The 24,400-nt window shown below is 40.3% G+C and overlaps 1 protein-coding gene across 2 annotated transcripts in view; it reads left to right on the top strand.

Moving 5' to 3' along the window:
- CSMD3 (CUB and Sushi multiple domains 3) overlaps positions 1 to 24,400 on the top strand; it is a 1,158,685-nt gene that overhangs the window by 788,602 nt on the left and 345,683 nt on the right. For both annotated transcript variants that reach the window (XM_039525141.1, XM_039525140.1), the window contains 4 exons: positions 158 to 314; positions 5,373 to 5,564; positions 10,945 to 11,071; positions 14,155 to 14,357. In XM_039525141.1, the coding sequence (XP_039381075.1) occupies positions 158 to 314; positions 5,373 to 5,564; positions 10,945 to 11,071; positions 14,155 to 14,357 (679 nt within the window). The remainder of the gene's footprint in view (positions 1 to 157; positions 315 to 5,372; positions 5,565 to 10,944; positions 11,072 to 14,154; positions 14,358 to 24,400) is intronic.

Below are 24,400 nucleotides of genomic sequence, written 5' to 3'. Positions count from 1 at the left end.
ATCACCACAATTATATCATAATTCAGGAAAAACAAACAGCATATGCATAAAGAGCTCTCTAAATTGACTTACAATAGATCCTGGTACAATAAGCATGTATGAAATTATGTTGTAACTGAATTTTTTTACAATTGTACAAGTCATATTTGTTTTACAGATATATGATGGAAAAGACAACACAGCTCACCTGCTGGGTGCATTTACTGGGGCCTCGTTAAGAGGACTGACACTAAGTAGTACTTCAAATCATCTGTGGTTGGAATTTAACTCAGATACAGAGGGAACCGATGAAGGTTTTCAGCTTGTTTACACAAGTAAGTATGTAGACAAATAGAATAATGGATTTATGTTGTTCATGGCTTGAAACAGTCATTGTTCATACTCATAAATTCAAATGATGATAAAAACTGGTAAAATATTGCCACCAATTCATCACTCTCTCAAAATAATCCATTTTCAACTCTCTGCCCAAATCAAACATTTATTATATCGGAACTCTAGCTTCTGTATTACTCAAATATTCTAGTCTGGAAATTATACAGTGCAACTCACTGTCACAAGATATTATAGAGGTAAGAGCTTAATGGGATTCACAGAAGGATTAAATATTTATATGAATAAAAAAATCTGAAATTATAGTAGCTAGTCTTAAAATAAATACAAAATCCCAATGAAAGCTTCAGAACATACCCAATCACTAACCACCTAGAATTACCAAAAAACATCGCCATGGATAAGTTATTGCATAATTGTCTACTTACGGGGGAACGAGCGCTGCCTATGAAGCATTTGGTACTGGTCACTTTCAGAGACAGGATACTGGATTAGACAACCAACTGGTCTGATTAGGTATGGAATTTCAGTATTATTACACATGCCATTGACTTTCTGGAATTTCCATAGTGAAACTAAAACACATTTCACGGAGTTTGTAGCATAAGCAAATTATGTTGGTTTTGTTTTGCTAAATTTTCCTTGGCGCACAGTCCCCTGAAAATAAACAAACAAACCACAACATAAATGGCTATGAATTGCCACTGTGAATGATAATGAATAATCATTGGGAGAGGGAAAGAGAGTGAGAATGACTTCAGTTCCTGATAGATTAGGATACTCATTAACAATGTGAGATACCCTACTTCAAATCCCTGCTCCAAGGAATATTTAATTATTTATGCCAAATGAAACAGCTTTAACAGGCAACATTGAGAAAGAATTACCCGAGGGGATAGTACACTTCCCTGTAATGTGGGATACCTAAGTTCAAAGTCCCATTTCCTCATCCGCTAAAGAGAGGAATTGAAGTTTGATCTCCCACATCCCAAGTATGTACGTCCCTAACCACTGGACTAAAACTTACAAGAGAGATGGTCATCATCATCCTCCCTCCTCCCAATATCTTATGAATCTAGTCCTCCTTTGCTTTTGTGAAAATGCCTGAAGAACGTTTTTTGACTTTTTGACTAGCTGAAAATTTGATTTTTATTTGATCTACAGCAAAACTTCTTTATTTAATTTTTCAGAACTGCCAGTGGACCAAAATATTCATTATTCACCAGTTCTAATCACAGCCTTCTCAGTGACTTTCCCAGAAAATGTGTGATGGGATAAAAGTCAATAGTTAGCTACATTGCCAAAATCAAGAGTTAGATTCTTAAACATGGACCTAACATGCCTGTTCCCCACACCCACAGAGTAACAAATGAAAATCTTGGCCAACAATGGGACTCAGTACTTCCCTCCTGGCCTTCAGCATTCAGACAGAACAATGATCCAACTCACAGGTTATGAAGGTCCCTGTCATCTCCATATTCTCAGTGAGCCATACTGGCAGAAACTCAGGTAGAGAAGACACATCATTTAACCTACTAAGACATGTTTCTGTTTCCATGTCAATAGATAGCTCAGTCCAAATCTGAGCAGTTTTGTTGCAAAGTAAATGAAAATTCTTCACAATTAATAAAACATAGTTCAGTAACTGAGTAGAGAGTGTGAAAGTTGAGCAAATTGTCAACGACTCAGCACAGTTCTGTAATTTGAGACTGTGCATGCGATGGTGGAAGTGAAGAACCTTTTCTTTGCTTCCTCTTCAGCCATATGTGGGAATGTCTGGGGCACATGTACCATATGCCCTTATTACCTATGCACATTATGAGCTAAGTGCTATTTTTAAAATTTGCTTGTGTTCCAATAGAATGAGATTCCCAGATGCTCCTAACTTGTTCAAATCAAAAGCAATTTTCACTGGAACACTCACATGCACTTCTTCTAAACGAGAGCTAATTTTTGGCCATATTTCAATTTTCTAACCCCAGCTGGAATTTTGTAATAGACAAGTGTGTTTTTTTTTATCTTGCTACCTGACTTCCCTTATTCTCAAAAGTGACAAAATTGTTTTGGAGCAAACTTTCCCAAACAATTCATCTTCAGGCTGGGATCAGCCTGTACCTTTCAGTCCCCCAGTTCTGAAAGTCATGAGCTTTTGAAAGCAGGATTAGAATAGAAAACCTTACATATTTAACTATTATGAAAGTGCTTGTTTGTATTCAAACAACGTGGCTTTGTAAAGGAGAGGGTTTTAATTTAAAGCTTGAAAAGCAACAAACAACCATGCTCTGCAATTTTGCTAATGAGCGCCTACACATTCATTGTCAAACTAAATCAAAGTGTCATCATGATAATTGGACAATTAATTTTAGTGTTGTGTTATAAGTTATTGTCACTTTTTAGAAGTAGATGGTATTTATAGTACATATGGCCATTTCAAGCCATGTAATTACTCAGCACTAAAAAAAAAGTTTTCATGGTTCTCAGCTGAAAGGATTGTGAGCTGAAATACATCATAAAGACAAGGAAAACTCTGACTTTTTCAGAATATTGATAATTTCAGCAAATTAAACTCAATATACTCTGCTTTTCAATTCAGACTATTGTCCGTGCACGTTTTTATTCACTGATAGTGCTACAGTTTATTGTAATTTAATTTACCACATATATGTACATTACACTTTGTAACAATCAATTGCCAACCAAATGTATAGAGCCCTCAATTTTTTGTTGTTTTTGTTTTTTAGATCAGTTCAAGTTCAACTTAAGAATAATCAAAAGGTTTTGTATTTCACTGGCTAACTGAGCCATAGGCATAGCAGCTGCAGTAAGAAGAGGTGAACAGCACATTCACTAAAAACATGTAGTTTTTGAAGGCTATGTCTTAAATATAGGAAAGTTTATAACCTTTCTTAAGGAAAATCAAATGGCATGAAGAATTTAAAGCCTGTTTAATGTCATTCATTGAGGACTTGTTTACACAAACACTTGGTTCACGTGAAGCTGGGATGTAAATCTACCATGCAGTAGATGTTAGTGTGAACCCTGCTGCCACTCACTAATAGCCCACTATAGTGTGTTTTAATCTCCTTTTGTTTCAGAGTGGGGTAGGTTAGAGAAAACTACAGAATTTTTGGTGCATGGTAGCAGGGTCCACATTTACACCCCAGCTTGCAATGGTCTAATTGGTATAGACAAGTCCAAAGACTTCCAGTGAGACTTAGGGTATGTCTACACTGCAGTCATGCTGGAGGTATGATTGCAGCACATGTTAAAGATCAAAGCTAGCTCCAGTAATAATAACAGCAAAGCTGCAGCTGCAAAGTCTGGCCTTGCCCACCAAGGACCCTGTATACATAGTCAAGTTGTAGCTGCCTGTGCTGCCATGACTTCACTGCTATTGTTACTTAAGATAGCTTTGATCTAAGTAGTTTATGTATGCTGCAGTCACACCTATAGATTGCAGTGTAAACCTAGTCTGAGGCTCCTATGTGCCCTAGTATCTTTTGAAAGTGGGACTTAAGCACCTAAATCACTTAGGTGCTTTTGAAAATTCTACCTGAAGTCACTGAGTGATTGGTAAAAATATCTGTTCTTTAAAATACGCACACACACGTGCACCCAGTCCAGAAGACTTTACTCAATATCTGAATGAGGAATTCTGGATTGGTCTCACAGGTAATCACAGTATTTTTCCTAGGCTCTCCTTTGAAAATTCTGTACTTTTCTATCAACCTTAGAATCATAGCATATTAGGGTTGGAAGAGACCTCAGGAGGTCATCTAGTCCAATCCCCTGCTCAAAGCAGGACCAGCCCCAACTAAATTATCCCAGCCAGGGCTTTGTCAAGCTGGGCCTTAACCTCTAAGAATGGAGATTCCACCATTTCCCTAGACAACCCATTCCAGTGCTTCACCGCCCTCCTAATGAAATAGTTTTTCTTAATATCCAACCTAGACCTCCCCCACTGCAACTTGAGACCCTTGTTTCTTGTTCTGTCATCTGCCACCACTCAGAACATCCTAACTCCATCCTCTTTGGAACCCCCTCTTCAGGTAATTGAAGGCTGCTATCAAATCCCCCCTCACTCTTCTCTTCTGCAGACTAGATAAGCCTAGTTCCCTCAGCCTCTTCTCATAAGTCACGTGCCCCAGCATTTTCGTTGCCCTCTGCTGGACTCTCTCCAATTTGTCCAAATCCCTTATGTAGTGGGGCGACCAAAACTGGATGCAATACTCCAAGTGTGGTCTCACCAGTGCCGATTAGAGGGGAATAATCATTTCCCTCGATCTGTTGGCAATGCTCCTACTAATACAGCCCAATATGCCATTGGCCTTCTTGGCAACAAGGGCACACTGCTTGGCTTGCATCCGAAGAAGTGGGTATTCACCCACGAAAGCTCATGCTGCAAAACATCTGTTAGTCTATAAGGTGCCACAGGATTCTTTGCTGCTTCTAAAGGGCACACTGCTGATTCATATCCAGCTTCTCGTCCACTGTAATCCCCAGGTCCTTTTCTGCGGAACTTCTGTTTAGCCAGTCGGTCCCCAGCCTGTAGTGGTGCATGGGATTCTTATTTCCTAAGTGCAGAACTCTGCACTTGTCCTTGTTGAACCTCAGCAGATTTCTTTTGGCCCAATCTTCCAATTTGTCTAGGTCACTCTGGACCCTATATCTACCGTCCATCATATCTACCTCTCCCCCCAGCTTCATGTCATCTGTGAACTTGCTGAGGATGCAATTAATCCCATCATCCAGATCATTAATAAAGATGAACAAAACCAGCCCCAGCCCCGACCCCTGGGGCACTCTGTTTGATACCGGCTGCCAACTAGACATTGAGCCATTGATCACTGCCCATTGAGCCCGACAATCTGGCTAGTTTTCTAGTCTCATTTAAAAAACCAAACAAACAAACCTTAAATGTGTTGCCAAATGAAAAATAAAAATATGCTGTGTTCAAACTGGAAGACAAAAAGTGTTTAATTTCACAAATGTGTGTTATCATTTTAATTCTGTTACTCCACTCTTTATTCTCATTACAGGTTTTGAGCTTTCACACTGTGAGGATCCTGGTGTGCCACAATTTGGATACAAGATCAGTGACCAAGGCCATTTTGCTGGCAGTACCATCATTTATGGATGCAATCCAGGTTACACACTCCATGGAAGTAGCCTTCTAAAGTGTATGACAGGGGAAAGAAGGGCATGGGACTATCCTCTGCCATCCTGTATTGGTAGTAGACTCTTTTTAACTTTAATGAAAACTCTACTGTGTTTTTAAAAAAAAGAGAGAGAGAGATCCTTAGGCTTTTATGTTTTCTAGAAGCTTGTTAATTTTGTGTGTGTGATCTGGAAAACCTGTCTCAACCTGCTAAATATATCACTTCTTGGCATCTGAAATCAGGAAAGTAAATCCTAGACAATCAGGAAAGTAAATATTAATACAGGAATGCATAACGGAAATTGTAGTGAAATGAGTTTCTTGTAGTTTTTAACATTTACAGGTAACTTAGAAAAGGTATCTGCACTCTTGACTTGCTGAACTATTTGTAAAACCAGTCAGTATATTCCATTAATATGATTAGTTATAAAGCACTTTTCACATGTAAATATTTTTACATAATAGAGTGCAAATGTCAAATATTAGGAATACTGTAGTACACAACAGGAGGAAGGTGGTTAGAGTGTGGTTTTGCTACAGCCCTATATAAAGGGTGACACATAGTGTGTTGCCTCAAAAATAGTGCAGAGAAGAAGAGGCACTCCTCCTCATTTGATTTTGTTGGGGATTGGTCCTGCTTTGAGCAGGAGGTTGGACTAGATGACCTCCTGAGGTCCCTTCCAACCCTGATATTCTATGATTCTATGATTTGGGAATCGGAGAGAGAGAGAGGAAGGGATAATAATTTGTCATTGGCTGGATGGAAGCCAAGGTTCCATCTATGTTCCTCTTTGCCCACATTCTCTCAAGAGGGGGCTGAGGATAACAGGCAAAAAGTTTGCACATGCCCCTTTATGCTCAGACCTAATTTCTGTGAAAAACTCATAGGTGTCTTGTTCTGTCTTATTCCTCTGCATAGCCATTCATTCTAAGATCCTGTCTAGCCAAGAATAAGCATACCATTAAAAATGAATTAAACATATCTTTCAAATTAACAATTGGTCATCATAACAAAAATATCCCACTATTTTGTTGGTCCTTAGAACTAGTGATTATCATAGAATTTCAGGGTTGGAAGGGACCTCAGGAGGTTATCTAGTCCAAACACCTGCTCAAAGCAGGACCAATCCCCAGACAGATTTTTACCGCAGTTCCCTAAATGGCCCCCTCAAGGATTGAACTCACAGCTCTGGCTTTAGCAGACCAATGCTCAAAACACTGAGCGATCCCTCCCTCCTGTTGGCTAAGAAGTCCTTCCTGGGCCAGCAAGTCTACCAACTTGGAGTCATGAAGGCAGCCAAGCTGTCTCAAGACAGTGAATATGAACCTCAGGTCAGACTATTAAGAAGCAGGGCACAAACCCTAAATTATACTTAGGTTTCACCTGCCATTTATTCAGTGTGAACTCCTCAGGCACTTATAACAGCCCACCCATGGAGTCACAGATAGTCCCTTTGGGTATGCCAATCTATTTTGTTATCTAGTCAAAGTTGTCATGTTGATAGATGGTCCCTTACACCAAAAACTGCAACAATATTCAGGTTACTTTCAGTCTCAAAGGACCAGTCACTTACCCCAGGTCAATTGCACCCTAAATCTCATACCAAAGAAAAAGTTTGTAGCCAATCCTATAATAAACTATCTAAAGATTTATTAACTATGAAAAGGAAATAGAGTTATTTATAGGATTAAAGTTTGTAAACATACACACATAAATAAGTTAGTCTTAAGTTTCAAAAGGTAATAGAAGCTTCTGTAATAAGCAAGCTGGATATATCCCTTACAGCTAACCCAGGCTAAACACTGTGGATCCTTGCTTATGCCTATAAAACCTTGCCCTCAAGAGTCCAGCAGTGTAGAGATGCAGTTTCTCCTTGTTAGGGATCTTTATTCATTCCCTCCTTCTCTGGCCAGCCAGCTCATCTGATGGGAGGAATACACCTACATATATTGTCTTCATGGGGTGGGGAGAGCAATCAACAAAGTCTTTTGTCCTCTATGATGATCCACAATTCAGTTTATTTTTGAAGATATAGTTCAGTTGGAAACCAAATTAAATGTATCCAGACAAGAGTTTGTTAAATTGCTATATGCCAGTTATAAATCTAATTAAGTGTGTCCATACAGGAGTTTGTACTGGTTTGATTAAATAGATTCTTAAAATAACTTTAGTGAAACCAGTGCAAGATTTGTATATAGTCAAGGTATAAGAAGAGGAAAAGAAAAGTAGGTGTTGACAGCAACTATAAAATGATGCTATTTGATTCCACATTCCTTAATATAGCTTGCTTATTCATGTTAAATAAAATAAAGACCAAAATGTAGATCTGTAGAATACACCTCTACCCTGATATAACGCGACCCAATAGAACATGGGTTCTCATATAACACGGTAAAGCTCTGACATGCTGCTCTGAGCAGTGTGTTAAAGGTGTTGGGCCAGGCTGGGGCTGAGGGGTTTGATAAGAGGCAGAGGGTCACGAGGGCAGTCAGGGGCTCTCCCCCCCGAATCTGGGGGGAAGGAGCTGTGGGAGGGCACTTTTGGGGGCCCCCAGTCCCAGAGTGGCCCGAGGGATTAGCAGGGGGCCGAGAACAGCCCACTCTGGTTCCCTCGCACCGGCCCCGGCCCCAGCCATGTCACTCGGGGGAGGGGGGTTTGGGGGAAGGGATCCTCCCTGCACTCACCAGCAGCGGTGGACGTGGAGCTGCCCGGCCACTCCGCCAGCTCCCAGCCGCAGTGCTCAGATTCCCGCCACAGATGAGTACGGGGGACATCCTTTCCCCAACCTCCCTGCACTCATCTGCAGCGGGAAGTGGAGCGCTGCGGCTGGGAGGTGGCAGAGTGGAGCAGGCTGGGGCCGCATCGCTCCGCTTCCCACCACTGGTGAGTGCAGGGGGTGTCCTTTCCCCAACCTCCCCACACTCACCGGCAGCGGGATGTGGAGCAGCCCAGGCCCAGCCAGCTCCACTCTGCCAGCTCCCAGCCGTGGCGCTCCACTTCCTGCCACAGGTGAGTGCAGGACCTTTCCCCAGCTGTCCCCCAGTGACACGGCTGGGGGCGTGGCAAGGAAAGCGGAGTAGGCTGGGGCCACGGCACTCTGTTTCCTGCTGCAGGTGAGTGCGGGGGTGGGGGCTTCCTTTCCTCAACCTCTCCGCACTCACCAATGGCAGGAAGGGGAGCGCTGTGGCTGGGAGCTGGCAGGGTGGAGCGGACTGGGGCCGGGCTGCTCCGCTTCCCGCCGCTGCAGGTGAGTGCCTGTCAGGGGGCAGGTAGGGGTGGCTAGAGGTCGGAGCAGTCAGGGGACAGGGTACGTTGGGTTGGGGGTGGGATCCTGGGGATGATTAGGGATGGGGGTCTCTGGAGGCAGTGGTCAGGGAACAAGGAACGGGGGAGGGGGACAAAGCAAGTTTGATATAATGCGGTCTCACCTGTAACACGCAGAGATATTTTTATCTCCCGAGGACCGGGTTATATTGGGGTACCTCTAAATAATACATTATATATCCTATGTCTTCCACGTAGCTCCATGTCTTCTGGGTTTTGTATGTTGTCAAGTGTACGGTTAGAGCTTAATGATGTCTTAATAATAGTACAAACTGAAGAAATTGGTTAAAAAAGATGATGAAACCCAGCCAAGCAATATAGCAGCTAAGCTACATAGAAAAGGAAGGTCACTAAAAGTATTGTATTCAGTTGTGTCCAGCACTAATGACAAAGTGAACATGTTCTAAAGTAGAGATGGGTCTGAATCAAAACAACAGATCCAGTCACCTTCAAACTGTGAGTTAGTTGAGCTCTGAATCAGGAATTTGTGGCTGTGCCCTGCTTTTTCTTGATAATATTCCATACCAAGCGCCTGAATTCAAACATTCTTGAATTTAGAGAAAGTCTTGATACTGACTTGAAGTTTGAGATCATGACTCATCTCTAACAAATATTAAGTCAGGTTTTGAAGTTTAGAACTCTAATAATAATAATTTATATTAATACTAAAAAGTGTCACAGTAAAACATCTAAAAGATAGTCAGCAGTTTTTTTAATTTGACATTATAGTCAGAATCAGATTAATAATTTGAATGTTCACATTTCAATGCAAAAATAATAATCTTTATGACACCAATGCAAACAAAATGTTGGAAAATGTATGGAAGTATATTTATCAATTTCATGCAGCCGTAATAACCAGAAATGAACCAAATGTATGTTTTCCACTGCCATGAACAGTTTATGTCATACTCTATTCCTTATGGTGGGGGGAAGAAAATCATTCCATTGTCATTATCCTCAAATCTGGATCAGAATTTCTAATATTGTTTCTTGGAACAAATATAATTTTTATTTTATTTTCTTCTACCAACAAATAATATTATTCTCACAGTGCACTCATTTTATGCCCCAAGTCTACAGTGAGAGTAACAATCCCATTCTTTGCCTTGAATAGTCACAAAGGAATATTTCTCAAAAGACCTTGTAGGGGTTATCAGGTTGGGAAAATACCTAAAAATATATGAGAATCTTGAAGGGACTACCTGTCTCTGAAAATTTGCTTCTATGTCGGAAAATCAATCAAGAGTGCTGTTTCAATTAAATTTTGTCACAGAGCTCATAGATCATAAGGTAATAAATCTCTCAACTAAATATTAGGTGATGTTAAATCAAAATTGAACTGCATTTTAACTACACCAAGAGATCTAATCAAAGCATTATTTTGGCTTTGGCGTGGCCAATGAGAAAGCATTAGAGTGATTTAAAAGGAAGGAAAGCAAAATAAGGAGATTTAAAAGGCCTGAGGGGTCTTTGTAAAAATTAGGTTTTCTCAGAGGTGGGCTAGGGGCTAGAAAGATTATGAATTATTCAGGTTTGATTAATGATTGGCTGAGGCCAGCTAACAGGGAGTAACTTACCGTCTGTTGTCATTTAAGAAATAATGCAGCTTTGCTATGATTATACGTCTTCGGTAAAAAGTTTTACAACTTTGCTTTTCAAGCCCAAACTTTTAATTTCAGCCTGCATTTTCTGGCTTTATTTAGGTTTTTTTCTGCCTCTCTTACTTTGCATTTTCTTTCTTGCTTACATGTCTGTTATTTATTTTACTCCTAAAGCTTTATGGCTCTGTCATGTTTTCAGTTGTTAAGCTAAGATCTGCATTGTCTTAATTGGGGAGTTTTTCTTACTAAAAATAAATGGCACGGTGTGTTCCATAATGACTGTATTGCCTTCAAAATTATCAGAAAAGCATAGGAATTATAGCAAAATACATAAACATGTGAGTAAAAATACACCAGTACCTTATCTTTCCAAAGCATTTTAAGTCCTCCTTCTGTCTTGTGTTATAATTTCATAAAGTGTTGAATCCTAACATGCTTATGGTCAGCAATATATAAACATAGTTTTGGAGAATCATGCTTAATGTGATAAAAATGATATGTAATTCAAATTGTGTTTTCATTAGCTGAATGTGGAGGCCGTTTTAAAGGAGAATCATCAGGAAGAATCTTATCTCCTGGCTATCCTTTTCCCTATGACAATAATCTGCGTTGTATGTGGATGATTGAAGTAGATCCAGGAAATATTGTCAGGTACTGTAACTGAAGCAAATATGGGCTTATGTTTGCGATAGAGAAGGGTTCAATCCCCAAAATGTGGATCCAAGCCTATATGTCTAACAAAAGTCTGATCAATGATTTTGGTTTAAGCCCATCTCAAATCTGAGTGTCATTATTCTTGTGAGTGAGGGTTTGTAGGGTTAGGTAGTAAAATTATTTCATTAGTTAAAATAGTATGATTAGTTTTAGAACCAGTAGCTGTTAAAACACACAAACACATGTACCTACACACACATACACAGAGTATATGGCTTGAAAGCCATTGGACACAGCCAGCGTAAGACAAAGTGAAAAAAGAGAAACATCGGAAGGAATAGGTGGCAGCTTAGTAATTAATTTCAAGTCAAGCATCTGATCACAATTTATAGAATCATAGACTTTAAGGTCAGAAGGGACCATTATGATCATCTAGTCTGACCTCCTGCACAATGCAGGCCACAGAATCTCACTCACCCACTCCTGTATCAAACCTGTGTCTGAGCCATTGAAATCCTCAAATCATGGTTTAAAGACTTCAAGGTGCAGAGAATCTTCCAGCAAGTGACCCATGCCCCACATTGCAGAGGAAGGCGAAACCCCCCCAGGGCCTCTGCCAATCTGCCCTGAAGGAAAATTCCTTCCCGATCCAAAATATGGCGATCAGCTAAACCCTGAGCTTGTGGGCAAGACTCACCAGCCAGACACCCAGGAAAGAATTCTCTGTAGTAACTCAGATCTCACCCCATCTAACATCCCATCACAAGCCATTGGGCAGATTTACCGCTAATAGTCAAAGACCAATCTCATTAAACCATCCCCTCCATAAGCTTATCAAGCTTAGTCTTGAAGCCAGATGTGTCTTTTGCCGCCACTACTCCCCTTGGAAGGCTGTTCCAGAACTTCACTCCTCAGATGGTTAGAAACCTTCATCTAATTTCAAGTCTAAACTTCCTGATAGCCAGTTTATATCCATTTGTTCTTGTGTCCACATTGGTACTCATCTTAAATAATTCCTCTCCCTCCCTGATATTTATTCCTCTAATATATTTGTAGAAAGCAATCATATCTCCCCTCAACCTTCTTTTGGTTAGGCTAAACAAGCCAAGCTCTTTGAGTATCCTTTCATAAGACAGATTTTCCTTTCCTTGGATCATCCTTGTAGCCCTTCTCTGCACCTGTTCCAGTTTGAATTCATCCTTCTTAAACATAGGAGACCAGAACTGCACACAGTATTCCAGATGAGGTCTCACCAGTGCCTTGTATAATGGTACTAATACCTCCTTGTCTCTACTGGAAATACCTCATCTGATGTATCCCAAGACCGAATTAGCTTTTTTCACGGCCATATCCCATTGGCGGCTCATAGTCATCCTGTGATCAACCAATACTCCGAGGTCCTTCTCCTCTTCTGTTACTTCCAACTGATTATAACATCCCCTGCTTATAACAATAATTCTTGTTGTTACTCCCTAAATGCACTTTTCACTATTAAATTTCATTCTATTACTTTTACTCCAATTTACGAGGTCATCCAGATCTTCCTGTACGATATCCCGGTCTTTCTTTGTATTGGCAATACCTCCCAACTTTTGTTTGTTTGTCATCTGCAAACTTTATTAGCACATTCTCACTTTCTGTGCCAAGGTCAGTAATAAAAAGCTTAAATAAGATTGGTCCCAAATCCCAATCCCTGAGGAACTCCACTAGTAACCTCTCTCTAGCCTGACAGTTCACCTTTTAGTACGACTCGTTGTAGTCTCCCCTTTAACCAGTTCCTTATCCACCTTTCAATTTTCATATTGATCCCCATCTTTTCCAATTTAGCTAATAATTCCCCATGTGGAACTGTATCAAATGCCTTACTGAAATCGAGGTAAATTAGATCCACTGAGTTTCCTTTGTCTAAAAAATCTGTTACCTTCTCAAAGAAGGAGATCAGGTTGGTTTGGCACGATCTAACTTTTATAAAACCATGTTGTAATTTGTCCCAATTACCGTTGACCTCAATGTCCTTAACTAATTTCTCCTTCAATTTTTTTTCCAAAATTTTGCATACTACAGATGTCAAACTAACAGGCCTGTAGTTCCCCGGATCACTTTTTTCCCCCTTTCTTAAATATAGAAACTATGTTAGCAATTTTCCAGTCATACGGTATAACCCCTGAGTTTACAGATTCATTAAAAATTCTTGCTAATGGGCTTGCAATTTCAGGTACCAGTTCCTTTAATATTCTTGGATGAAGATTATATGGGCCCCCCAATTTAGTCCCATTAAGCTGTTCAGGTTTGGCTTCTACCTCGGATGCGGTAATATCTACCTCCATATCCTTTATCATTAGATGCTTCACTGAAACAACATATGTATTTCCAAAAGAATTATATGGGTACATTTTAATTTGTGTTGATCAGATTTTGACATATATAACATGATGTTATTTTAACATGACTAAGAAAATAATACCTGAAATGCTCTTTAAAAAAAATCATTTGGATTACAGGTTGAACCTCTCTAGTCCAGCACTCTCTGGTCCGGCAACATCTGTGGTCGGGCATGATTTTATTTTGTTTTTTTTTAATGCTTTATCTGTTTATTTCCTTGTCCCAAAACAGTAAAATCATGTAACAACACTAAGACTTTGTTATGAAGAGAGCCGGTAAGCCTTGGTGAGGCGGCATTGCAAGCATTGTTCCATTTATTCTCCTTGGCAAGATAAAAATAAAAAGAGACCCACTCGCTAAAATATTGACCTCCCATGGTTTGGCAAATTCTCTGGTTCGGCACCAGTCAGGTCCCGATGGTGCCAGACTAGAGAGGTTCAACCTGTATTTGAATAGCCCAACCCGTATGTAAACTCATATATAGTTAGATTCAAAGAAAAATTCAAAGCATTATCAAAATACTTTGTATGTTTCATATATGTTCGCATCTTTACTTTTATGGTTCATAGTATCAAAAGTAATATGGAGAAATATTTGTGTAAATTCAGATTTACTTGCTATATTGATTTTAATATTATAATTAAAGAGATGTTTCTGGGGGAAAAAAATGCTGACAGAACTATCATGATGCTTTACAGCCTCCAGTTTCTTGCTTTCGATACCGAAGCATCACATGATATATTACGAGTTTGGGATGGGCCACCAGAAAATGAGATGCTACTCAAGGAAATTAGTGGATCTCTTATTCCAGAAGGCATTCACAGCACACTGAACATAGTGACTATCCAATTCGACACAGACTTTTATATAAGCAAATCTGGGTTTGCCATCCAGTTTTCAAGTAAGTTAATATTTTTTTAAATAGAATCTTATATAGTGCTACTTGAGCCAATTGTGGTCATGTTCTTCCTCTCATTGAAGTTAATGACATAATTTTCATCGACTTCAATAGAAGCAGAATAAGCCTCCAAATTGTAGTAAGTATTATAAAGCCATATTTTTGTCATGTTTGTGACAGAAATTGTTGTTTCCATGGTTTAAAAAAAAATCCATGACTTTTGCTACGTTGGCATGGCTTCAAAGGCAGCTGACAGACAGCAAGAATGCTAATAATTAGGGCCAGTGGCTTGTCACAAAGGAGGTGGAGGTGGGAGTGTCACAGATTCCACTCTTCTCTGATCTATAGAAGAAGGAATTGGAGCTAGCAGAACTGCTTTCAGAAAGCTCTGTGCAGAGATCCTGCTGCCTTTGGATTGGCCGAGGTGCTGAAGAAAGAGCAATGGTTCTCTCCTGCTTGCCTTCTTGCACTGCTTCATCTACTGGGTTTAATAATCAGGCAATATGATTGTGGTTTTAAACTGTTACTCCAATGTTACTACTTTTTAAATGGTTAAACCAAAGAAATAATGTAACTTTTATTTTTATTTTTTAAGTAATTCCAAGCAATCATTTTCCAAATCTATACTGTGACAAACCATTAGTTATAAGACCTGATCTACTTACTAAGGCAAAACTACCAGACTTCAAAGAAAGTCTAAGAGTATTTTTCTGATAAGTATTGAAGGAGTGGATCCAGTAGTATAATTTTCTTCAGCAGCTTGACACTCCTTAACTATGCTTAATTTAGGCTCTGTATATTTGATATTAATCCCACTCTGTTGTAAGAATATTCATATATATGTATGTGCACATACATACAAATACCTTGGAGATGAGTAGCTCGGGGGAGAGATGAATGTGATGTGTGTGACTGACAGAGGTTGAGTGGAAGAGGCTTCTGTAGTGGGAAGTCCCTTTCCCTGCTCTTTCTACAGCCATGGTAGAGGCTTGTATGGTGGGAAGTCTCATGCTCTTTCTACAGCCATGTGGCTCCCCACACAAAATCCTGATTATCTCTCTCCCACACACAAATGAACCTGGTTCTCCCACAGCCCTCAAAATATTGTCCCCACTGTTTCTCACACAGCCCTGCTCCACCACGCTCCTATACATACCCATAGGCAGCCTTCCTTCTCAATCCTTAGTCACACTTTCTTAGTTGGTGTTTGGGGTAATATGTTGTGGAGGGACATGGTGGGAGAATGGTGTGCTTGGTCCTTTAGCTAGTCAATAGAGGAGCATATGGCTAGAGAGAGGGAGCATGAGGCTGAGCACAGACAATGGGGGAATTGTGCCTGTGTGTGGAGTGAGGTGGGATAAATGTGCTTGAGCTGGGAGAGAGGCAGGGGCAAAGTATTGCAGAGAGGATCTCCCCTCTGACAAGCCTCCTATGCGCTATCAGAGTGGAACTTCACTCTGATGAACTAGAGGAGTTCATATGAACAGAGATTCACTTCTCTGTATTCCCACCATCAGTGCTGAGGCTCTTAGACAGTGCTATAAGGAGTCTATGAAATGTTATGGCTTCAACACTCAACTTCGCCTCCAGCCCAAGACTCTTGCATACCCCTGTTCCCCTCTGCACACAAGCCTCTTAGTGAGAGCGACACCAAAAATAGGTGAGGCTGACATCATGTATTTCTTAAATTGTCCAACTTCCATTAATTTTAGTTCACACACTCATCAACAAATGGAAAATTTTGAGAAAATCCAGTGCTTTCTCTCAGAGTATATATTGTATAATTGGGGTAGATACTCTGTATTCTCTATTCAAAACAAAGATTAAATTCCTGCTTTTAGTTAAAATAAATTAAAATAAAAGAGGGAGAGAGGAAGGGAGATAATTTCAGGTTCTAATATACTTTCTTTGATTGTCTAATGCTTCTTGAATAAAACAGATGATGACAGCATAGTTTCTCTAAGGGTATAATTAACAAACAAAAAATACTAGTTTTTACTCTCCTTTTGCAGTTTCTTGAAATGCAGATTTTGAGTATCCAATAGGATTATTAACATCTTTTATTGTGCTAGTAATTTTAATCAGTGGCAATGTAAATTATGTTTAATTATTCACATGATACTGAGTGTTTTTTTTGTTAAATTAAATGTTTATTATTAGAACGGGATGCTCACACTTTCACTATCAGTTTGTATAGCTTTGTATTCTGTGATGTAGCTACAAAACTGCATATGCATAACTCAATGACTCCAATGGATGCAACTGATGAGATAGCCAGAGCGAAGTGATTCCCTACAACGAATTAGAATAGAATTTGATTCCATTTATAGATTGTGCAATATATATGAATAGAGAGATTTAGAAAATAGTTAATAATAAAAAGGGTGTAATGCCACAGTGGTCTTGAAAGAAAAGGAGATGCATATAGAAGGAGGTATACTGTATTATACATATAGTATACAGAGAGATTAAACAATAGTTATCATTCTTTTATCTACTTTACTATATGCAGAGCTGGTAGCACCATCTGATATTAATGTTATCTCGTGCTTCTCATTATAATAGCTTGTTTTAGTTGCATATAATTTTGCCAAACTTGAACTGTTTTGGCTGAAATTTTACATGGAAGTGTCTACATTAGGGTGATCTATCTATCTATCTATCTATCTATCTATCTATCTATCTATCTATCTATCTATCTATCTCAGCCAAAACTGTTCAGCCATTTCCAAGAACTAAGCTAGGGAAAAATAAAGTATTTTGTCCATGTTAAAAATAAATCTTTAGATTTTTCTTTTATATGCTGTGCTGTTCCCAAGCTTTGGAGCAGGGACTTGAAATTTGGCAGGGAGTTGCCCTTGTGTCAGGACTATGTCTTTTTCTATCCTTGTGAAAATCTGCTGAAATTTATCCAAGTTATAAGCCTTTGAAAAATTGCAGTTCAATAGAGACTTCTTAGATATTAGCAGCTAAAGTCCTCAAAGATTCTGTCCTCACTGTGCATGCTCAAACCTCTAACACAGTGGTCCCCAACCTTTTTGTGGCCAGTAGCATATTCATGTTTTCAGAAGAGTGTGGCAGGCGCCAACACTTTTTCGAGGCTTATTTTGTATTTGTACATTAAATAATATGAAAAACATCATATTTAATATAACATAATATATGAATCCAGAGAGAAGAGAGAAGCCGGAGAGAAGCTGTGAGGACAGAGAACACCGGCACCCGCAGCCTGCAGCCCTGGAGTTCTCTGTTCCCGGCAGGCGCGGGGCTGCGGCTTGTCTCTGACTTAAGCCGCGGCCCTGCGCCTGCCAGAAACCGAGAACACTGGTGCCCGCAGCCTGCAGCCCCTGAGTTCTCTGTCCCCGTCAGGTGCAGGGCTGCGGCTTCTCTCCCCTGCTAGGCACTAGGCGAGAGCACATAAATGCCCTGGCAGGCGCCATGGCACCCATGGGCACCACGTTGGGGACCACTGCTCTAACAGCTACTATCACTGACCAGACGGTACATGTGCCATTTCTTCAAAGCAGCTGAGCATGCTCTAGCCAAGGGCTATAGGGATGAAGACAGACTTTTCCTATAATGGCTGCTCCAAGTTCCTCTGGGCCATGGTGGGGCTGGGCACTGGAACTGAAAGCAGAGAGTCTGTCTCTCCAGTGTTTTCAGTGGCTTCCTACTGGCACCCAAGTAGAATGGAGGAGGAAACAATCTGAATCCAGTGCAGAGAGGTGAAAAGCTGGACCAGGGCAGGGGGAAAGGAGTAGATTAGGACAAATAGTCTGGTGAGGTGGACTGGAGGGAAAAGAAACTGGGAGTAGGATTTGAGGGGGAAGTCTGGGATTAGTGAGGGAGGATGAGTGCAGACTGGGACTGGTTAGCCAAGGGGACTGGGGCTGGGAATCCAGTGAGGCAATTGGCATTGGGAGACTGGGACCCAGTTGACTGGGGGGCACTAAAATCAGATGAGGGGCTGGGGGTGGGGAGACTGGGACTAGTGGAGGGAGCAGGAGTGAGAGGGAGGAGAGAGATATTTGACAAGGAGCTGGCATGGGGTTGGAGAACTGGGACTGGCTGGGCAACAAGGGAGAGGGTTGAGGATGGCAGACTATGAGCTACCTTAATTCAGCCCCTTTGTACATAAACATTATGTTTGTCTTTAATTACACAATCACATAATCTTTTTTTTCCCATGAGATCCTTACATTATTCACTTCACATGATAAGCCCATTTGAGGGGATGAATGAAGATTATGTAATGGAGGACGCTGTCGTCTGTAGGACCCCTACCCCATTTCTTGTAGAAGACAGAAGGTGTGTAGTGAATGAAGCAGGTGATTTCAGGAAGAGAAGAAGGGGTCTCATGGCTAGGGAGTTGAATGCTGCCCTGGAGAACTGGATTATATCCCTGTCTCTACCACAGAATTTCTGTGTGATGCTTAGCCAGTCACTTAAACCGGACTTTTGTAGGTGGTCATTGCTTGGGTGTTCCTTATTTTCTGGGTGTTCAACTTGAAACCCTGGGCTTGATTCGCAGAATTGCTGGCACTCACATCTGCAGCTGAAGTCACCAGGAGCTGAGCTTGAGTATATAAAGTGCTATATAATGCTAAGTACTCTGAAGCAATACAATTCTAAGTGTCTCAGATTGGGCCCCAAAAGTAGTGATTGCTTTTGACCTTAATCTCTCTTTGTCTCATCTCCCTATTCGTAAAATGGGAATAATACCACCCCTAACTGCATATGAGTTTTGAGAAGCTAAATTAATTAATGTTTGTGACGCATTTGAATACTATAGTGATGAGTGCCATAGAAAAGCCCATGACAAAATTAATAATTCTGTCTTCAGTGCAGAGTTTGAAGAGCCTGCGGTAAAAAAAAAATAATTGGGGCCACACTTCGAACAATAAGGAGAAAACAAAATATTGAATAGCTGCTCATTAAATGAGCACCGTTCAGTCTGATCACTGAATGACGCATGGGTATGTGAGGAAAAAAGAGTGTGATAATGATGTAATTAGAGACTGAATCATAATGCAAGTGGACAAGGAAGCCAGGATAAATTTGCACAGGCAATCTTAATTCTGGCATTTTCTAACTTTTGGGTGCTTGACTTCGCAATCATAATAGTGCTCTTTTAACATAGGTTATTTGGGTTGTAATGTGGGTAAATGGCCCATTGTCTTCAATGGGAGCAGGATCAGACCAACAGTCTGTAACTGGTACCCACTCTGTGCCCCATCCTGCTCCCATTGAAAACTGAGGATTTTACCTTTGTCTTTGATGGGGAAAACATCTAGTCTCTGTAGTTTAATCTTTTGAGGGCCAGGCTATTTTTATAATAATGTAAATCATCAAGTCCAAACTGTCATTACTATAGGACAGGAAATCCTGACTCAGTAACTTGTACCTCCTTTTTGTGGTTTGAGGCTAGACATGCCCTGTTTCAAGCGGATGGATGTACTGCAGGAAAGGATCAAACATCATTTGCATGCTTTGTTACGCTTATTTAACCTCAAACTAATAATAATTATCTAAGGAAGGTGTGAACAGAGAATGCAAGACTCTTGAAGACTGAAAGATTTACTCAGATATGCATATTGTTTTCTTAAAAATTATTTCTTAGAGAAAACGTTACTTCCTCTGTTCCAATTCTCTTTATTTTATGTAATAACATCTTTTAAGTTTCCTCAAATAATTCTCCTCCAAATATTTTTAATAACTCTCATAAAACCCAAGTAAATGTGGCTTTGACATATTCAGTTGTCACTTCAGGGGCCTGGGCAAATACTTTATCTGTTACTGTTCTGCTATTCCAATCCAAATCAACGATAAACTTAATAATGATAAAGTTATTCTAAAAGAATATGTCATGACATTAAAATGATGAATCTAACACATATGTGCACACACAGACACAGAAACACACACACACACATATGGAACGATACAAAAACAGGCTGATCTCCCATTCTTTCCCCCTTCCCAGCATAATACTAATCTAGAACTGCTACAATAATAGTGATTGTGTGTAAATGTCTGTGACATGCTTTAGAAGTATCCACAAAATAATTAATAGTTGTATTTCTGTTAATTACTTAAGGTAATATAAATGTATTTTTGTATTACTTAAGGTAAAACATATAAAATACATTTACACACAATCACTATTATTGTAGCAGTTCTAGATTAGAATTATGTTGCATTGCTGGGAAAGGGGAAAGAATGGTTGGTCAGCCTGTTTTTGTATTGTTCCATTTGCCATGGTGTCTGAGAACAATAGACACACAGGCCAGGCCAGAGGCAATTGCAGTGAGGTGGAAAAGAAGACAAGGGAGATGAGATGTTCTGGCATGGTAGCATTTCCTGTGAGGAGGCTAGAAAATAATAAATGCCTCCTGTCCTGTGTCCGAAATAGATTGCGGTCCGTTAAGCTTGGTATTGAGTGAGGAAAAACAGGCAGGACCAGAATAACAGTGAAAAGCCAAGTGGCTGCGTTTATTTGGGGGATAATTACAACTTGGGCTGGGGGAGTAGGCAACTTTGGCTGGGATGGTATCAAAATTACAAACACACCCCAAAACACAGTAATAATACACTTTATACTGCTCACCACACCACACCAAATAGGCAGACACACCAATCTTACAAGATAGGAATTGGGTTCGTCAGGGCGGTACCCGGTGCAACACAGAACAGAGACCCACGGGCCACTGCCTCAGCCACCCTTGCTTTCACACTAAGGGTAACCCAGAGTGTGGTGCGGCTGCAGCTGGGCAGATTCCACTCACTCAGACCGCGGGGACGGGAACCCCTTGGTCTGCTAATCTCCAGGTGGAGACAGCTCCCAGATTCATGCACTCCGGACAAAGACAGAGCAGTGATTCACACACATAAAACAGTTTGCAATTAACAATTTACTAAAAACTAGAACAACTATACAAGCTAGCTAAGCAATTGTGCAATTCTGAGCTCATTAATACAATCCTGATATCCTGAGTAGATACTTGGTACCGAGTTAGGGAGGGGAAAAATAAGAGGCTAACTGTCAGATATCAAAAAACAAATACCACACTCCAGGTGCAGCTGACCAGCAGAACAGACACCAGAAGCATGATGAGCTGACAGGGATTGGGTCCAAACGACAACGAATCCAAACGATACGACACGAGCGCGCTTTACCGGGAGGAGATCCTGGCCGAAAGGCTGATCAGGTCCTTCAGCTAACACGCGGATGCTCCACACAAATTTTGGGGGGAAACCTAGTTTTATTAAGAGGTCTCACTCCCTCGTGTCAGTATCTGATTGGCTCCCTGGTCCCTCCTCCCTCCAGGCTTTGAGCTGTTGCCACCCCACGTTAGCAGGATTTGCACACGGCACACTGGAGTTGACAAGTAAACAAGCTTCACCCTTAGATGACTGGGTCCAAAAAGAGCGGGAAAGTGAGTCGCTGGGCAGAATTAACCTGACCTCCAGAGGACCGGCCCAAAAAAAAGGTTGCCGGGCAGAATCAGGCCTTCACACACAGAACTAGCCTGACCTTTAGATGGCCCAGCAGGAGAAAGGAGAAAAAACACAGGAGAACATACACAGCCAGTGTGCTAGGCAGGATTGAGTCTCTGCCCTCTCCTATATCCAAGAACCTAGTCCAAGATGGAGGCAGTCCTGTCCTTTTAACAGGACAAGATGGCCGTGGACCGACAATTGGCCATTCAAAGCCATAACTTCGTATCGGATTGCGACAGCCTGATTTCTAGATTCCAGGCAAAATTTTCACAAAATTTTGGAGTGGGTTTTTTGTTTTACATGTTCCTTTAGAGAGTGTTCTGCATTACTGCTTCATATATGATACACACTTTAGCAACCACATCCCCACAGTGCTAAATTGCTTCCCAGGTTGACATTGGTATCCTTATTAAATCATCTTTCTTCCAGTCAGTATCTGGACTCCTGAACTAGAGAGGGGAAAAATGAGTCCAAGCCTTTGAAACTCACAATCTCTGTGCATTTTAAAAATCTAATGTAAACAAAGAACAAAAAATGCCTAAAACATATCTTAATTTTAAGGGTGATGGACATGACTTTGCCATAGGTCTGAAGCCTTCTTTTAAGGCTAGGGTGAGCTCTGCATTTTCCAATGCCTTAGGTGCACAAGACTTTGCATCTCATATATGGGGAGTGCAAGTCATAGGTATAGCATCCTCCTTTAGGCCCAGGGTGGCCTCTGCATTTTCCAACACCTTATGGGCAACTTCAGTAACGGAACTTCTGGCATCTCTTAATTTTAAACTAAATACCTTTCAAACTTCCATGGACTCCTTTGAGACCAAGTGAAATAAAACTGAGGGAATGAAACTGCAAGGAGTGTCCACTGAAACGTAAATAACAAATAGTGGGAAAAAGTGTAATAAAAACACAGTGGACTGAAAACTGTGTGTGTACAGGCACTTCAGGAAAGTGAGAGTGTTTGAAAAGTCAACAGTTCTACTGCAACATTAGAATTTTGGACATCCCATCTAAGAGAGAGGGTTACAATCCATGATGTAATTAAAAACCTGATGCCAAAGGTTCCAAGCCATGAATCTGAGGTTGACACTATTTACTGAAAATGGTTTTACAATGATGTGGCCAAATGTAGCACACAAACATCTGGCTGAGACAGGTTACCCTGGGCCTCATTCTGATTTTGAATATCCCAAATGAAAATCAGGAGTACTCCCTTCTGGCCATAAGAGTCTGCATGAAGCACAAATCCAGTCCTGCAAACAAATGAAATAAGAAGAGAAAGGAACAAATATCTGTTTTGCCTCCTACATACAATCCACTATACAATCCAGGTCCAGACAGATGAATTAACATTAATCAAAAAAACTTTTCTTCACTTGACTTTGCCTGCATTGCAACTAAAAAGTAATGGATAGTAGAGAAAGAGAGAGATGGGTTTTGAAGTGAAGGCATCATTCAAAGAGTTGGAAGATGGCCTTTCTAAGATTTCTTTAAACAAAGTTTGCTTTCCTGACTTCCAGAGCATAATTTTAATCCATCTGTAATATATTGTTTCATTATTTGGCTAGGGGCTTGATCCAAAGCCCACTGAAGCTTACTAGAGTCTTTCCATAGACTTCAGTGGACTTTGGATCAGACACTATAATTATAATTAATATGATAGCAATTAATTGCAATATAAAGATAATCCTTTCCCCTCTCCCCCACAGACCTCAAATACCCAAATTAAATAACCAAACAACTACAGATGAATCAACTAACTTCAGTTGATTGTGAGTCTAAAATGGCACAATTACAGTTACCATGTTGTACTTTTTCTTTGTGTGATATTGTTTGAGTTGTTTATAATTAATGTTTAAAATATATTGAAACAAGACATTGCACTCATATCCATGTAATAGTTAACCTGACAATACCAGTTGTATTTTAACTCCCCCCACATCCCCCCCAAAAAAGAAGTTAAAATACATATTGTATACCTATATGAAAATATCTTAAATATGTTTTATTACAACCCATAGCTGACTTTTAAGAGAAAGATTGAAGAGCTAAAATATAAGCCGTTGTAATCTCCTAACAATACATGGTTTTCAAACAATTTTGTAAATAGTAGACAACCTTTAATAGAGTCCCAGGCTTAGCACTGTACCCCTATCTGGTCACTGATTTATGACTCCATCTGTCCCCCAGATTTTCTGCTTCTCCACTTTGCTTGGACAACCCCATGTTCCCACACAGTTCCATTTGGGAAGGTTTCCTGAGATGAAATTTCTGCAATTTTGTGCTGTATTTCTCTAATGGCAGAGACTTCTAGTGCAGCTGTCCTTAATGTTCTGTGGGTTTCAGAAAGGATTTCTGAGATTCAGCAGTTTTCTGTACTACTGGGTTGTTTTCTTTACGTTTTACAGTGTTGTTGGTACAGGTGTCACTCTTTAATGTATAGTTACTCTTTCATCCCCTTAAACAGAAAAGATAAGACTTTTTTCCTGTTGTTTACTCTGTAAGAGACAATTTTTCTCACCTCTATTCTTTCAGGGCCTGATCTA

This window comes from Mauremys reevesii, linkage group 2 (genome assembly GCF_016161935.1).
Source record: "Mauremys reevesii isolate NIE-2019 linkage group 2, ASM1616193v1, whole genome shotgun sequence".
Taxonomy (NCBI): domain Eukaryota; kingdom Metazoa; phylum Chordata; order Testudines; family Geoemydidae; genus Mauremys; species Mauremys reevesii.
Note: the sequence above shows the minus strand (reverse complement) of the source record. Positions and strands in the feature narration are given on the sequence as shown.